At 39.1% G+C, this 18,614-nt stretch overlaps 2 protein-coding genes across 2 annotated transcripts in view; both read right to left on the bottom strand.

Annotated features, from left to right (window-relative positions):
• Positions 1–3,593, bottom strand: part of LOC137102604 (disks large-associated protein 2) — a 32,865-nt gene extending 29,272 nt beyond the window's left edge. Inside the window, exons 1-2 of the mRNA XM_067482277.1 lie at positions 3,455–3,593; positions 1,928–2,065 (exon numbers count right to left, since the gene is read on the bottom strand). Coding sequence (XP_067338378.1) covers positions 1,928–2,033 — 106 coding nt within the window. The 5' untranslated portion in view covers positions 2,034–2,065; positions 3,455–3,593. The remainder of the gene's footprint in view (positions 1–1,927; positions 2,066–3,454) is intronic.
• The window catches only part of dlgap2b (discs, large (Drosophila) homolog-associated protein 2b), a 75,466-nt gene that overhangs the window by 4,920 nt on the left and 51,932 nt on the right, over positions 1–18,614 (bottom strand). Inside the window, exons 3-5 of the mRNA XM_067482276.1 lie at positions 5,948–6,165; positions 3,455–3,611; positions 1,708–1,927 (exon numbers count right to left, since the gene is read on the bottom strand). Coding sequence (XP_067338377.1) covers positions 1,708–1,927; positions 3,455–3,611; positions 5,948–6,165 — 595 coding nt within the window. The remainder of the gene's footprint in view (positions 1–1,707; positions 1,928–3,454; positions 3,612–5,947; positions 6,166–18,614) is intronic.

Here is an 18,614-nt window from a genome sequence, read left to right on the forward strand (position 1 = left end):
TAAAAACATGATCCCAGGAATCAATGTTTTTTTAGCCCAGATAGCCTGGAAAAGGTACCTTACTTTTAAGGCCACTATTCCCTCATAACAGTGTAGAGTGCACCAAAGGAGACATATTTGCAATATAGTTTAACTGGGAGGTGACTATATAGGTAATCACCATCTACAGAACCCTTCCTCTGGGTTACTATAACCTTATCTGGCATATTGTAATTGATGCACTATGCCAATCATCAAAGTTCACCTGTACTCAACTGCTCATTTTAGCCTTTAGAGAGCCGACGTATTTGGAGGGGAAAGCTAAATGAATAGAGTTCAGCAAGTAAGACGGTGGGATTGGAGAACACTCTTTTTTCCACAGTACTTCTGTCACATCGTAGAAATCGTAGATGGAAATCCAATTGAAGATGAGAGGATTCCAAAAATAAAGTCCAATAAATTGAACAAGAAAACAAAGCCCACAAAATGAGTAAAAGTGCAAATGTCTCCAATATTGAATTGACAGATAATTGTACAAAAACAATAAAAATCCAGGTCATGTTATTAAAGAAATGCACGTTATTAGAGAAAAAAATGTTTCAATAGGGTTCATAGCTTTACTCTTGCAGGCAAACACCAAATGCAATTAATGAGGGAGTTGCTATAAAGACTCTGCTTGCACAAACAACTTAAAATGATCCTTTAAGGCATATATTGCTTGCATTGTGTCGCACAAATCCCTGCATGCTGTATTAAAGAGCAGCATGTTGTGCAAATAAATAACCAAGTATCAATAAACCAAACTGATTTAAAGAAATCAATGTTGACTTTGGGTTCACATACATAATTGTAGCTAAGAAATGAAGAGAATTGTAACTGTTTGTAACCTAAGATTGCTGCTCACAGGCTTGAGTTTCATGCAACACAGTACAACAATAACGCAAATACTTGAAGGTTGTACTTCTCACACAATAGGAGTATACCAACAGTGGACTGTTGCTTTGTGCAACCAGGATGTGTATGTACATGTGTTGTAGTCTCTAGATCTTAATGACTTACCTTAAATTCATTAAAAAATTGGTTTGTAAAATTTTATAGGTCAATTACAAGTTCAATTACAACGCATGTGCTAAAGCGTTTGGCCAACAAAGCAGGGGGAGGACAGGTGGAAGGCTTTTCCAGTGTACATATTCAAACAAGTCAACAACCCACCACTGCCCTACCCCTGACCTGTTTCGGACTTCACCCCTCCGTAAGTAACTCACACGCTTTGCACAACACATATATAACACCACAGTTTAACATGCTTAGGGTAGAGCCTATTCGTCTTAGGCATGCCATGAAATGTGGCTGTGCTGTGTTGTGATATTATGTACTGTGAACGAGTGTTGCCATCTGAGTGTTTAAGATGTAGCCCTCCCACCCTTACCCTAGTCTACAGCTTGGCAACAGCACAAGTGACCAACCAGAAGCTTGGCTAATGATGCATGGATTGTGCAAAGTAACACACAAACAAATCCATCAAAACAATTAGAGGTGTGCAGAGGCAGAACAAACACACGCACGCTATAGCTTCCAAAGAAAAACTGGAATTATTCAGCCCAACATCTCTGAAGCTCAAGGGTTCCCCACTGTACATATGTAGGTATGTCAAGTTTGTGCGCATGTATAGGATGTATGAGGATATGTAGTCTAAGCCCTCTCTCATTTAGGGGGGGATTGTTTTACCTGTTGTGGATCTGAGAGTTGAAGTGACAGTGGAGGATGTCATTGAAGGCAAGCAGTCGTCATCTTGGGAATAACCAGCCTGAATTGCACGGAGGTAACTGTGGCTTCGAGTGCGGAATGAACCAGGCAGGTCCAAGGCCTCCATTGCCTGGGATTCTACTTCACTAAAAACGGACTCGCAAACTGACTCAAACTGGCCATTGATCTCAGTCTCACTCACCTGAGAGACAAAAACAGGAATAGCAGTCCTTAATTTTTCCTCTTCCTTTCTCTTTCTCACTTTGATTCTTCCCCTTTGCACAGCAAATATGAAGGAGTGTTAGCATAAGGAAATGCCAGTGTCAATTCCGACCTTAAACTGAATGAATATCAAGATCAAATGGGGAAAAAAGGGCAGATGAGAACAATCAGAAAAATAATCATTTAGTGTTACAAAACGTTGAGTTTGCTACAAATGCTGCTATGTATACATATACTTTTGAAACTAAAAAATGCCATCTTCTTTATCTTGTAACTGTAGCAGGCCTAAATTCTTCTAGCTAACACAGGATGAATGAGTGTGTGGAAGTAAAGATCATACAACAAAACTGCCATTATTAATATGATCTGACCAAATGTTTTTCCTACCTCCTGCCCTCTATGCAAAAATGCAAAGCTTTTTAATTGTATATAGTATAAATATTATTATTACCACTCAGGAGTTCATTGTAAAATCCTTCCTTTGAGCAGACATAATGTTTCCTCCTTTCACTTTATTTAATGTTTAGGTGCTCGGTTTTGGACTGCCTTCTCAAAGACGCAATCACAACTTGTGCCATCATGAAGGTCCAAAACAGTCAAATTGATCCAACTGTATAGTTTTATAGCACCACAATTGTTAATTTTAATTTTTTGTTATTTGGCTTAAACCATGAGTTTAGGGTCACCACAGCAGAGCATGTTGATTTAGCAGTTTTTATGCCGGATGCCCTTCCTGACGCAACTCTCCCCAATTTTCTACCGGGCTTGGACCGGCACTGCACAGCTGGGGATGGGAATGGGCTGTTGGGGGTTTCAGTGTCTTGCCCAGAGACACTTTGACATGTAGCCGGGACAGGGGATTGAACCACTGACCCTGTGGTCCGTGGACAAATGCCTTACCAACTGATCTACAGCCGCCCTACCACATAAAAAGAAAAAAAAAACTGAAAAAGTTGCTTTGTGATTTAAAATTGTATTTTTAAGTTGTTGTATATATTGCACTAGTTTCTACTTAGAAACACTGCACAAAAGCTCTATTAGAAACAGCTGTCTTTTGTGTCGTTACCTAAACAGTTAACTGGCAGACCAAAACAACAAGAGCGAAGAATCATTCTGACTTCCTTTGGCTAAACTACAATACATTCTGATATTTATAATATTTTTGTATCCTAATTGCAGATCATTTTATTTTTTAATACCACAAAATACTTTTAAATACTACAAAATTTAAAGCTTTAAACATCAGACTGTTTGATGCTGATTCAGTTAGGCTATCAGCAGCATCACATTCCTGTCTAAAACAACACAAAGTAGATATCTCTATGGACTTCAGTTAAGATAGTCAAGGCAATGTCTACTAAACAATCATGGACATCTAGAATGAGAACCTGCCAATGTTTTATGTCTCTATAATGTGCTGTACAGAAAGCTGGTACATATACAATAACGTAAGCTCCTATTCATCTCCAGGTGTTGCCTCTGTACCATGCATGTGTTTGAGACTCACCTGGCTGATGCAGCTAGCCTGACTGAGGGTGCTGACGGCGCGCATGTAGCTCTGGTTGCGAGAGCGGAAGGGTGGGGGATGGAAGGTGGAGGCAGGGTCCAGTGTGACACTAGGGTGGGGCCGCATATCTCTTGTGGTTTGCAAGTGGTAGCCGTGGCTGAACAAGGACAGGGGGCAGAAATGATTGCACAATTCAGAAGCCACAGGTAGAACATTACTGGATCATACTATATGTATTTAAGGAATCTACATTGCTAGCTAGCATCTGTGGGCTTGGTGTGTCTTCTATTTTGTGCTATTCATGTAGTATTTTAATGACTTGAATTGTTAGCTTCCAATCTAGCTCAAGTTGTCCTATGAGAAAACAGTAACTCTTACATCCCAAAACTATAGAGAGGTTTTCTCTGGTCCTTGTTAGAGAAACCATGAGAGAGAGAACAGCTGCAATAATTATTATTTTACTCTCCACTAGGGGCAGAAAACAACGGAGCTGATTTGTTTTTGTTTTTTGGGGGGGAAAAAAGCACTGAGTGGAGTAGGGATGATAGATGCTTGATGCCTGGTTAACTACCTACTACTACCAGGTTAACAGGATTTGACAATATCTAAAAGCCACATTGGGTGCATGGGTGCCCTTTGCTACATATACAGTATTAAATTATTTTGTAGGTTGTACTGTTTACTAGGCAACAGCTGATTAGGAAATTATTGATTAAAGGTATTCAAATTTGTTTTGTAAAAACAGTGGAAGATTCTGCAATCCACATTGTGTTATCCTCAGTCCTTATTTTTTTACACCCGTAGCCAGTGCAAAGATTTTAAAAATATTTTTCTTTGACATATTTCTAGATTTTCCGTAATTTATCAATGCTGTCCACTGCCACTAACAGTACTGTTAACACACAATAACATCATAACAAACAAACTCCTTTAAATGATTTTAATAAAATCTGGACATTGAAACTATCCTTGATGATTCCATGATGCTTTTTCGTGCAAAATGTAATATTTATTTGTGGAAATAAGTTTTGGTTTGCACTTTGCCATGCCACTGATCGCAGCTATTCACCTTAGGTTTGTCATTGTGCAGTATACCTTAAAACAGTTGTAAGTGACTTGTACGTATGGCCTTCTATGTTGACATTCCCGTCATCCAGTATGCCCAGGCACATTTAAGCCTGCTCCATTGATACTGACATTGTATAACTGTATAATTTTTTTACAGACAACAATACTCTGATAAGATGAGGAATATTGCCAGTGTAAGATGTCGGGAAAATATTGAACTAGCAGTTGAAAAAGGTCAAAAACACTAAACCCAATTTGTACTGAAAGGCTCAGCAGTGCTCTGCTTTACCTGATCCCATGAAACAGTCAAATATTTGCCAACAGTGCTCAAGACCAAATTAACAATCCTGTTATAAAAAGCCAACAAATAAGTAAAGCTACAAATAACAGCTGTATACATGCACTGTATACCCAGGCATGCACAGGTTAAGTAAGAAACAGTAACTGAAATATTCTGGTCCTGTTTTTTGCAAGGCAACTTAATTTGGAATCATCAAAATAACATTCAAATCTGTTAGGAAAGGTAGGATAGAAAAAATAAAATCAGCATCTGCAGTTATAAACACAAAAAGGCAGAGTGTTAATTTTAAACATTTATATAAGATAAAGTAAACTAATATGTGAATGCTAGTGTGAGTACACTGAATACAGTGTTGAAAAATGAGTGCTGATCAAAGGTTTGAAAATGTTTGATGTGTCATGTGACTTGGGATTGGTGACATCAATCACAAGTTTCCAACTGTATTGAGACTTGAGAAAGCTAATACATAGCTCTGCATAATAGCTCCACCACTAAATTTGTGTGAAAGATATACAGAGCATGGGCAAATGTGTGACACTGTGACTCACATAAATCCCCTAAAACTTCCCTTTGACTTCCTTTTATCAAAATCTCTCTACTTTTAGCTGAAAATGCCTCCAGATGACATCACTTGGAGAAACCTTCATTTCATATTAGGTCATCTTGGTGCTCAAACTATGGAGTTTGTAATCATGGTCAACCTGCTTTTCCAGAGCTTCCCCAGATGACATCATCTGAACTCCTAATGGTGAAAAACTCCTCCGGGAAAAGTTTTTTAGCTAAAGCTAGAGAGATTTTGATAAAGGGAAGATGGAGGGAAGTTTAAAAGCATTAATGTACATTTACATCCTAAAGTAAAGCCATGGAATGCAAGTTGAAGTTTGGTGAAGTCGTCGTTTAAGCGTCTGCTCATTGATCACTAGGAAAAAAAAAAAGTTAAATTACCTCACCCTATAGCAAACCACCAAATTAGAAGCACTTCATACTAATAATAGAGTTTAGAGAATGTCAGTTTTATAAGTTCTTGAAAGTTTTAATAAATCTAGTCATTTGTTTTAATTCAACAGTTTATGTAGTAGGAAAAAAATGAAACACCTGGAAATACACTTGTAGCTCTGGCCTACCTTTGGGAGTCTAAATGGGGTCTGTGCATGGCTGATTTGAGGACAAGAGCATCAGGCCGAATGGCTTTCTGTGGGGAGGTCTTAGGGCTGGTGTCAGAATCGCCACTTTCATCATCCACCTCTCCCATAGCTTTGACATAGCTACTGCTGCGCATTCGCCGACATGGGATCTCCTCGTCCTTCTCACCAGGGTATCCACTCCACTCATCCTGGGGTACCTGTAGAAACAACAACCCTCTTTTAAATACTACTATAAAACTATGGCTACTTGATATATCATTTCAGTATTATCACTATGCACATATGCAATGGTCACATCACAGGATGTGTGCTTTCAAGTAGGCAAATTAATTTGAAAAGATGCTACTACAACGCATGCTACAACTTTTTTGATGCTTAATACAAAAGCAAAACTCTTATTTCCTACAAACTCTAGGAGAACTCACTTTTGGAACATTAAATCCCACCTAAGTACCTTAGAATCATGTTTTAAACTGAGCAATTATTAATCTGCTGCCAGTCATGCTTCACAGAAAAAAACAGCAGGGACCACTAACATGTCAAATTACAGATCACAGTGTAAAGTAATTTATAAGCCGCTAGTAATTTTACATAGTGCTGTTTAATGTGTTCCATTCACCAGGCTGTTGCTTTATAGTTTTAGTTGACTTGGAGTCACAGCTACGTCTTTAATCTTTATCCACACTGCTTTATGCGCTGTCAGCTTTTTAAAACCGAGTCATTGCATATTTCAGATTAAATGAAGGGAGGACAAAACAGAAGAGGGAGCAACAGAAAATGTAAAGGATTTGAATCTCTGATTATGAGCTTCACCTGTTGTCAACCATGAAAAGCACCGTATAGCTGAGTGCAAAAGTTTTGAAATGGCAAAACGAGTAAAACCCCCAATTTTTTTTAACTAACATATTATTGAACACACATTCAGCTATCGAAAATGTTCCTAAGAAATTTATTAAAAGTGATTTATAATTTATGAAGGGGTAGCAAATTGCAACGATAATTGCACTGATAAATGTGCCTTACATATTATGTTGATGAAAGAAATCTGTTATATTTTTTTTCCCATTTCAAAATAAAGCAATGTAAACTTTTGCACCTAACTGTGTCATTCCAGAAATCTAAACCTTAACATAAACCACCAAACATAAACCTTGCAAACATAGCTAGACTGTGGAACTATAGAGGATGTAGAAACTTTGGATGTATTAAACATTTTTTATCTTGAAATTATCACCATCAATTAAAAAAAATGGCAGATGTCCAAAAAGAAAATCATTTGTTTGTCAATCATTTGTTTGTCATTATTCCTGTTATCGCTGCATGCAGCTCCTGAGGGCCCACAACAAAGCGGCTTCACTGTTCTCTGCAAAAATTCAAACACGGCGTCTATTTCTCCATTCAGATGCACTCTCTCTCAAATGAAATATTTCATCCCATTGCCCAGCTAATTCAGTATCTTTCCAGTCTCTAAATCCTGAATATGAACTGTGTTCAGAATTTCAGATTTTATTTCCTGTTTTATACATTTAGTCATATTAAAAATCTGAACATAGCATGGTTACATAATTATTTTCAGTAACTACATCCGGCAGGCAATTCACAGTGACATCACCAGGCTTTTGCTTTCTTCTTTAGATATTCTTTCCCAGGGTTTCCCAGACTGCAGTCTCCTTCAGTTGTTGTTTGAAGGAGGGGGTGGGGGGAGGGGGGGGTACCCTTTATTCTCCCTTCATTCTCCCTTCATTCTCCCTTTCAGCAGGTAAAATGCATGCTCAGTTGTTTTAAGGTCTGGGAATTAATGCTGCCAGTTTAAAACCTTCCACTTTTTCCTTGGTATAAAGTCGTTTGTTTAGGTGGCACCATGTGTGAATCGCTTTCCAGCAGCATGATGAGGATCTTCCCAATCAGTTTTGATGCATTCTGTCTGTGTCTTTTACTCTATTTCATTTCTACCATTATGATTATATTATCAATATAGTGATCAAAAGACCTGTTCAAGAAGCAGCCATGCAAGGCTAAGCCTTGACGCTACCTCCACCGTGCTTCTCAGATGAGCTTTTTTGGTTTTGATCATGAGCAGGTCCTTACTTAACCCACACTTTGGCTTTCTGTAACTTTGGTAGAGGTTAATCTCTTAGAACTGTTCCCAATCTTTTGTGTCATTGCTGTAATTTGTTTTTCTTTTTTTAATCCAACTGCCTCTCTATTTATGCTTGCAAAGCCTTCCTCAAATGGTGGATTGCGATACCTTGAACTCTGCTATGTGGACGATTTGACTCATCAAATCACACAAGTCTACAGGTACATAGCATCATCACCAGTGTTACAATAACTCTAACTGTTAATTTAAGCTTGGGGATTTTCCTGTGTACAGAGAGGAAAAAAGACTAACCGTCTCCTCAGCCCAAACAGGAGCTGCTGTAACAAACACACGTGAGGTTGGGGAGGTTTATACTATCCGCTGATTCCAATTAACACAATGCTCATTGTTTCTTACAAGCAGAAACTCGGTAAATCTGCTTCTTGTCCGCATTTTAAATGGATTTTCCCTTTTAATAACGCTCTCTGTTGTACAGTCGCAAGTTTGTGACACAACACCGTTCTTTTCTTTTCATGCAAATTATATGAAGTCGTCATTCACATCACTCAGGCGTGAGATCATCTCCATGGTTACCCACCCTCCTCCTGCCCAGCACCTTTGTAGAGAAGTTTGTTTGGGGGAATGCACCATGAAACAAAGCAGAAACACTGACAAATTGCTGCAGAGCTCATGATCCACTCAGAAGAGTAGAACTTCATTAATTGGCCTGTTATTATTAAATATGTCTGGCACTGAGACCGGACAGGATTTTTAAAGTCATTACATCTGTGTTCGTGTACATCTCACCTGTGATGAGGCTGTGGCCACCTTTCCTGTGTCTAGTTAGTTACTAACACATGATCATTAAACAGTTCCATACAGGCAGCGGATTGCTCCGGTAGTTTAATCATCAGTGATCATTCTGATGAAACAGCTTTGAGATAGTTTTCATGATTAGATTAGTTTAAAATAAACTGTTCTAACAACACTGAACTACATGTTGGACACACAGCAGCCTATAAGGAGATAATAATAATAATAACAATGATAAAAATAAATAAATAAATCCCAGTTGACAGACTGATGGAGGAAACAGCATAGTGAATATGAATACGAGCCAGCGCTGGAAACCAGTCGCTCGTTCTCTGGCAGAGAGATCGGCATAAAAAGTTTACACAGCGTCAGTCTTAGGATTAAAATAAATTTGGGCCTCAAAGACCCAGACCAAAGTTTGTGCATGTTCAGGTCAGACCTGCAGACCTTCTTCTTCTTTTCCTTTCCACTGTTCCATAAATCTCCTCTTTGGTCTTCCTCTAGACCTCCAGCCTGGCAGCTCCAACCTCAGCATCCTTCTACCTATATATTCACAGTCTCTCCTCTGAACATGTCCAAACCACTTCAATCTGGCCTCTCAGTGTCCCACCTCTTCTTAGCTAACCTCTTTGTCTGTATACATTCCTGAACTTCCTTCCTTCCACCACCAAGTCTCCTTGTCCACTTTCCTCTTTCCTGATGACACGCCGTGTACCCTCCTACCTGTCTCCCTGATCACATTAGCCGTAGTAGTCCAGTCATGTGGAAGTACCTCCTCACCACCCAGAGCCCATCTAATTTCCTCTCGGAAAACTACATGTTCTTCCTTTTTCAACTTCCACCACTTCATCCTCTGCTCTGCCTTAGTCATCTTCATCTTCCTCACAACCAGAGTCAATTTGCACACCACCATACTGTGTTGTCTGGCTACACTCTCCCCTACCAATACTTTGTAGTCACTGATCTCTTTCAGATTACAAGGTCGACACAAGATGTCGTCCACCTGAGTCCTTCTACCTCCGCTCTTATATGTCACCCTATGACATTTCCTCGTCTGGAAGAAAGTGTTCACTACAACCATTTCCATCCTCTTTGCAAAGTCTACCACCATCTGTCCTTCTGCATTTCTGTCCTGAAGACAAAACCTGCCCATCACATTCTTATTATCTGCCCATCACCTCATTACCCAGGAGCTCAAGTGGGAGCATTAGCTCCCTCACAAAGAAGGGTTAGCAGAGGCTGTACTTCCTGTGGCTGCTGAAGAAGTTTCACATCCCTGTGAAGATGTTGGTGAACTTCTACACTGCCATCATCGAATCCATTCTCAGATCCTCCAGGAATCTTCATGAGCTGTACTGAGACAAGCAGCCAGGATTACAGCAGACTCCTCTCATCCCGAACATGACCTCTTTTCAGCCCATCCTGTCTGGCAAGAGGCTCTGGACGATTAGAACCAAGACCTCATGAAACAAAAACAGTTTTTTCCCACTGCAGTCAGCCTGCTAAACAGTACCCCAATCCACCCAGATAACAAACGGTAGTCACTCACTTTTAAGTTGTATTACTTCCCATTGCACACTCACTTAATTTTTTTAATATATTCTTGTATTTTCTGTATTTCTTGTATTATATTTTTTTGTATTATCTTTTCTGTTGCTTCATATTTGTTGTGTGTCATATGTTTCTATTTCAACTTTATATTTTAGATTCTTTGTTTGCACCTGTCAACAAGACAAACACCTAGTACTGTAAAGTGTTCTTAACTTTACCTGGCATAAACGGTTTTCTGTTTCTATAATTTGCAATACAGTAATCGAACATAAGTAATAACATCTATTGTTTTTTTATATAAAGCAGGATTGTAAGTAGTACGTTTATTGATGTGTGATGTTCAGTGGTAGCTAATGAAGTGTAAAGAAAGCACAGGCAGTGAATACTAATAAAATAAGTGATGATGACTGCACACTACACTTATAATTAATTTTTGCATCCCAGATTTCCAAAAGACCTGATGTTTCCCTAGTCATATTTTCAGCAATTGGATTTACAAATTTGCATCATTCTGACATCTGTAAAAGTCACATATACTACCCCATTTGCATTTATGCAGCATCATATGAGGACAACCCCCCCCTCCATATTTCACGATCAGTACTATGCAGTCATTGTGGTAGTTTTGGCCAGTCTCATCCCAAGCATGCTGGACCTCATCTGATCCATACGAATTTATATTGGTTTCATCTAATGAAAAAATGTGCTGCCAGAATTCATCAGGCTTATTTTCATGTTCTTTGGCAAAATTCAATCTGCAGTTTTGTGCCATGTTGTAAGTAATGGGCTTTTTCTTGGAAGCCATCCATAGAGCTTGACTTTATACAATGTCCTTCACACTGTCTAATCAGCCATTGAAACACCAATGAAAAGAAACATCAATTTTCACAGATAATATGTATGCCAAGTGAAAAACACTTACCCATCTGGTTTTCAGTGCGAGGTTGTGTAAATAACATGTGGGGTCCTTTTTTAAGGACAGCCACTGCATGTTCTGTTATTTGTATGGTTAATTCTGTAACCACTATCATTTAACCACTGCTACAGCTTTGTTTCATCTTATGTTCGGTAACCTGCTGATTCTCCTCTAAACTCTCATAGTCTCACAATTTGGTTTCTTTGGAGCTAAGTTGTTTCATGTGTAGCCATATTGGATTAGACATAACCCTGACTGGTCAAAACTGATCAGTCAGAGGAATTCAAAGCCTCTTAGGGTGGTGGTAGGCACTTCTAATTGAGGATATGTCTGATATTAAGTTACAAATTGTGCAGGCATTGTTAATGCTGTGGTCTCTCTTCGTTTACCGGTTTGCTGAACAGCCACTCCATGTGGGCTGTCTTACCGACAGGACCAATACCGAATGGGTAATCCCCTGAAAAGCAGCCAGAGCTCACAGGGCAGCAGCCCACAATGCAAAATTTAGGCTGACAATTGACAAGTAGCCTTACATTTGCCAATTTCAAAGGATTGGCTTGGCTTGTCACAGACCTTAGGGGGGTAAAAGAGAAAACTATTGCTGGTTTATATTTATGTTGCAATGTGAAATTTAGTAAGACTATTTGCTATTCTAGACATCTTTTGTCAGCTAGGTAGTTGTTAGCAAAATTCTTAAGCAGTAGCCTTGATCGTTGCAAGAAGTGTTTGTACAGAAAAACTCTACACTCCCCAAAACTGAGTAACCACTGTTTAGTAGCCTGACACTGGCTGAAATTGTATGGGGTGTATAAGTGAAGGCACTCACCAATCCATATTCTTTTGACTAGTGGGTGGTAATAACAAGGAGCACAAAATCCTCTGAGGGAAATGGTCATGCACTGGGACTACGACATGTAAATACGCAGAGGTAAATGGATAGTGTTGTGGGTGATAAGCAGGACATTGGTAGAGACGCTGATGTAGTATAAGTATGTCTTTGTAATGTTTGCATGGGTTTCTTAATAACATTTGTTTCTTGCACAGTCATCACGTCTTTGTAACTTATTCAGAGATGAGACTAATCCATTATAAGGGAGTTATGCATTTACTTTGGTAAAAAAAAAAAAATATGTGTGACCCACTGGTGGATCCTTTATTTAGTACCTATACAAGTCATTCAACATTTACTAAATTATAATCAGTGTCCAGTTCGACTCAGAGCAGCATGTCAGCAGAGTGTCAGCATTTTAACAACAACAAAACTTTAAGAGCTATAATCAACTGTTCCATTCATTGCTGTTTAACAGGGTCCGTGCTAGTTTGGAAAAAATTAATCTGTTGTACTGGCTGAGATTCATCAGCACTTTTTCACAAGGAACTCAAATACTGCTTTACATCTGCGGGATCCTCCAACTAGTTGAATAGAAAGGGTACGAACCTTTGAGAATAGCTCTCATTTTGCAAGTCAAAACATGGGCATACTTAATTAAGGGATATTTAGAAAACGATTAATTGTATTTCCCTTACTGTTAGCAGAGATTCCATTTGTGTAATTTTATGCTTTCACAGCAAATTCTGCCAATTATACTCCTGAGGCCGGGACTGTAACTTTGCATCAGCACACTGTCATTAATGGAAAAGCACCACTGCTAAAACAAAAAAACTTAAGAAGTTGTAAATTAGCCTAACAGAGGACTAACAGCAAAGCACATATTACACACATTAAAATCAATTTAAAGAAGAATGTGATTAAGAATTCAGAATTAATATGATCATAACAACGATATATAGCATAAATATCCTTTTGGTGTTTATATTGTAGTAATGGTAAATAGCAGTATAAGCCTTAACATAGTGATTAAGTGATTGTATGGTAATTACTGTACACTGCAAGTAGAAATCTCTATAAATAACCAAGTGCTGATGTACTCAAAACCAGCAGGTCAATGGTGCATCCAGTTTACCCACTAAAAGCAATTACCCTAAAGGGCTCTAGGCTGCACCCACTTAGTTGCAATTTGCAAGGGTTTTTTTGGGACAGAGCAACAAGATTTTATATCTTGGCACAATAGTGTGAACTGCAAATGTGCCCCCTCTCAGTTTCTTTTCCCTAGAGCATGCAAATGTTAATTGAATGGGGGCTGAATTCCTAAGATACTGATGCTACAACACCAGTGAGATTAGCTGATTTGGTGCAGCCTTTTCTCTCTGTGTGTAATCAAGGGCAAGGTTCGCATCCTCCTCAGACACGGTGAGCAACAGGTTGAGAGGCACAGACGTAGACATTAAAAGTGCAGAGGTAATTGGCAACCAGTCCTGCTCATAACTTGTGCCACAGCATGTCATGTGATTACAGAATAACATCTGTAGGTTGCGCTCATCTTACACTTAGCTAAGCGCTGTGTAACTTTGGCCTGTTACTACTTAGAAACGTAGGTAAAAAGAAAAGAAAAAGACCCATGGCCAGGGTTGTTTCTAAACTTTGATTAATATTAAGAGCTGATTTAGTGTCACATCAGTTCGTGTGATGTACTGTACTTTTGTACCAGGGCAGCAAGGTGATGGAGTGGTTAGCACTGCCCCTTCTCAGCTGGAAGGTCCGCCGTCAAATCAGCTGTAGCTGCTGGCTGTGGCCTTTTTGTGTGTAGTGCCTGTTCTCACCGTACTCGTGTGGGTTTCCTACTGGGTACTGGGGGTATCACAGTCAAAGGACATGCATGTTAGGTTAATTGGTGACCATAGTTTGTATGTGAGCGTGAAGCATTGTGTTTGTATTTCTGTGTTGGCCCTGAGATTAGACGGAAGAATTGGATGAACAACGTAGAAGATATATAGAGTAGAATTTATTTGAAAGAGCCAACCTTATTTCCTAAAAATGAATTTGTAAGCAACTAAATATGTTTTTTAGGGAGCATTTGTGATGTTTGGATTTTGTTCAGATGTGTTGTATATCTGAATAAAAGTGTGGCATTTATCTACACTAACCAAACATTTTTAATGTGACTAAAGTAAAATGGTGTAATATGCAGAAGTAGTATTTAGTTTTGCCGCCACCTAACCAAGGCCTGAGAGCCAAAGCATAATAATAATAATAATATTAATAACAATAATAACAACAAGACACTGTTTGCTTCTACCAAACAGTGTGTTCAAACAGGTAGTGCTACATTCTACCTTTAGTCAGTGTGAAACACTCTGAAGGCAGGTGTGTGTTTTAAGGAGACAATCTACCTCACTGAACCCATTAGTTGCTCCCGATGGGTCAGGTGAGGACCTTGCAAGGCAGTCACCATCATTGGTATATGGGTAAATGAGGATTTTGCTCCTCCGCTTCTGTTACCCATTCCACAGGCCAATCTGCATTATCTCTGTCTCTGTATTTTCTGAAAATTATTCTTTCTCCTAAATTGGAGAGCGTTAAAAAGAAAAAAGTGCAGTACTTGTCCAACTGTATGGCTACAGGCTACAGTAGTGCACAACCCATAAAAATCTAAACCAAAGGAAAGAATCTATGCTATGTGTGAGGGGATAGAGTGTCTCATCAGCCTCCCAGCCATGCAGTTTGTGCTATGAACAGGAGCTGGTAAAAACCAAAACGTGTGAGGTGGGGGAGGGAGGTTTCTAATCTAAGCTCTTAGCATTTTCACACAAATCAATGTTTGCCTCTTGCAAGCACAAGCTCAGTAAATCTGCTTCTTGACCAACATTTAATAATTAATTAGCATTGATTTTACCTCTGCCTGCCAGAGGTTGAGGGCTTTAATTCATATTTACATGAAATGGACCAAACCTGACAGGTGTGAACTGCAATGGCCATCTCTGTGTTTACCTTCCGTGCCCCTGCCCAGCACACATTTGTTGAGATGTTTGTTTTGAGGAATTTGTCATGATACAGTAGCCATCCACAATTTGGCTCGAGTGATGACACAAAACACAACAGGAAAGACTGACACACCTGCAGAGTGCATGATGCATGCGGAACACCGGTGACGGCCTGATAATTAGCTTATCAGGCTATTATTACATATGTTAAAAACACACAATAAGCCAGCTGCCATGATAAATATCAAAAGTCGGCACATGCTGGATCTGATCATTCTGTATGAACAGCTTTGAAGTATCGTTATTATTTGCTTAGTTTAGAATTAACAGTAACAATAATTAACTACATTTTGAATGCCTACATCTGTAGAGAGCTTGGGTAAAGCTGGCAACATCTATATTTGTTGAAGCGTGATAAAAGCTTCACAAGTAATGCGCAAATAAGAGTAATTTATCTTAACACCTACTTGTGGATAATTTCGGCTCCTATCTACCAGTGTATGTTAGAGGAGAAAATTTATAGTATTGTCCACAGGTGCCATATGCCATTGAATCTTCTCTACTCATGTTTGGTTAGTTGTCAGCCTGCGGCCTGCATCAGCTTGTTCGTCTGTGCTATAGACCTCTTTGGCCGTCCAAAAACTAATAAAAACACATAAATCAGACAGATCTCTCCACTGGGTGAGACATTAAAAACCCATCAGTCAGACAGATTGCTTCGGATACTTCTTCAATCCAAAATGTGTCGTCAATAATTCTGGCTACAGGCTGCAACTTATTGAATGTAGAGAAGACTCAGTGTTGGGGACAGTGTCTGTATTGTGATTGTGGACAATACAATACTTTTTTTCTTCTGGTAGACATTGTCTGAGACAGTAGCCCCGCAATCCCAAAGTCCCGCCCCCCCCCTGCCAGCTAGTGAAAAATGTAGTCTGTAGCCCTGCCCTTTTTATTTTGACTAACTTTATTGATATATGATTAAAATTGTCAAGGCGCTTATAACTGGGATCATAATCACTGGTAATACCAGACACCCTGTGGTTTCCTTCTCCCAAAATGGAGATTTGGGTTGGCAGTGTGCTATGTTGCACATGCTCTGGAACCATATTGACCTGGCATGTATTACTGTAGGTACAAAACTGTGTCCGGGTGGGGTTCAATTGTAGCAGTTGTCCCAGTGGACGGGGCAGCTTTAGCTCTGAAACAGTAGCCCCAGGCACAAGGCTGTCACTATTACTGTGTTAGGTACTCCCTTTTTCTGAAAATATAGAATGGCTAGTTCTCTGCCAAAATCTCCCAACTGTTTTAACAGAAAGTGGCAATAATGCTATTGTTTCATGCAGAGCTGGACCAATGTTTTCTGCATCTCTCTTGTTCTCAGCATCTATTCTTGTTTGCCATAACCCTGGTGCGATGAGCATTTTCCCCCCTGTATCCGATGGGGTGAAAAGAAGAAACAGTTTGATATGCAAATGATAGCACCCATTACTTTCCACCATCATAAATCTAGTGTATTTTACTCAGAAGTTCCCCACCAAATGTTTTTGTAGTCAAGATGAAAAGGGTTCTGAAGCATTTACACCATATGCTATGGAACTCATCTTTGAATTCAAAACAAAGTAGCCTCCTTTGGGCAGCATGGCTCACTGCCTTAGTACCGAACACCACATTCCAGTATGCAACACCAAATAATGATCATTCAGTTTGCTCATGTTGTAATAAAAGGCTCCGTCTTTGTGCCTCATCTGCTTAAAGAAGGGAAGGGTTCACTTTTCAACCCTTTTGTCTATTTTGAGCTTGCCTACATATGTCTTCCTCCAGTGACTTGTTAGTAAAACTATCACGCACACTAAGCACCTTTGCATACATTTATGTTCTTTGACATCAGTGGAATAAAATGTGGTAATTGTCTAAAAACTAAATAAACCATGTTTAAAATCAGCAAAAGCTTTGAGGCTGTAACATAAATTTTCCTCTAACCATGATTGACTGGAACTGTGGCTAACAAGGCAGCCATCATTCATGGAAGCATTGCAGTACTGTAACTCATTAGGATTACGTTACTTCTGTGCTCATTTGATGCTACACCTGAAAGTACGTGTTCTGCTGTGCCTAGGAGGCAGTTAGATAACTTGCTCTATACCATCATTCGATATTACTAAACACTGAGAAGATTCGGTACAAAAAGCATCTCTGCACAGCAGAAGGGGATTTTGTAGGAGATGTTAGCCCATGTGTAGCATAAAAAAAATCCTGTTAGAACAAGAGAAGAATTTTTGTTTGTAAGTTACTGAATAGTGTAATGTCTCTCTGTAATATGTGAGTGGATTGTAGAAATGGCAAACTAAAGCATTTGTTATACATGCAACACCCTGCTGTATTTGGAAATATGGTTTTCACAGATTAGTCACCAACTTATTTTTGTCACTGAAATAAGCAGGTGCATGCAAAGCAGCAGGCATGTTAGGCCTGTTTGACAGGAGTGCAGAGTATTACCCAAATCTGTCCATATTTTATCTGGAGCATGTACTGATAGGTAAATGCTCTATTTGTTTTTGGGAATGCAGTACTACAGTCGGGCTCAGGAGACACAATTTGTTTAAATAGCAGCTGTATATAATGAGCAGAACTACAGCTCAACCTTATGGGATATTACAGTAGATATTTTGATGGAAACATCCTCGTAGATATTTTTTTTCAACTTTTTTATTTCCTAAGAGTTCCTAAAGGTTTGTCTTACACAAAACATGTGACCAAATGGAAAACTCCTCCATAATTGCTCATCCTCAGATCAGACAGAGTGCTTTTAGCAGCAAGACAATAAGAGTGAGTGAGTGAGAATAAGGTGTATCGGCCTACTGTTTTTTGCCTTCTTTTTTTTTTTGAAGAACATTCTGCATGCCTCCAGTTGAAAACACTCAGAACAGAAAAGCATCCAGCATCATTTGCATTTTTGTTTTATTGACTAATCAGACAAATTAAGGGGAGCCTTATAAATCTCAAGTAGGAGCCCTGCTTTAGCTTTTGGGTATATACTAGCACACAAGTCATGAATAATGTTTAGCTAACATTATCTTACTTTCAGTGTCTTCATGTGGTAAAGCAATATAAAAGGACATTGAATGTAACACTGTGCACTAAAGATATTAAAGAGGGGAGAGCCCCATGATTAGACAAAGCCAGACAGACACTGTACAGATTCAGACTGATTTTAGCCCCACGCCAGTAACAAGTGACTTATTTTAGAATCAGTCATTTTTGCTTAGTGTGGTCTGTTGCTCATTGACAGCGGGGTTTGTGTCCACAAAGGCCATTGTTAATATGTTTAGAAGCACTGCAGTTAAACTTTGTTCATACAATCTCATTCACTTTGTCTGCAGATGGGGGATGAAACATTTATGTGAAACCCACAGGAACATTCCTCTTATTATTATTCAGCTTTGGCGAGTTGAAAATGCATGTTT

Source organism: Channa argus, chromosome 17, assembly GCF_033026475.1.
Source record: "Channa argus isolate prfri chromosome 17, Channa argus male v1.0, whole genome shotgun sequence".
Lineage (NCBI taxonomy): Eukaryota > Metazoa > Chordata > Actinopteri > Anabantiformes > Channidae > Channa > Channa argus.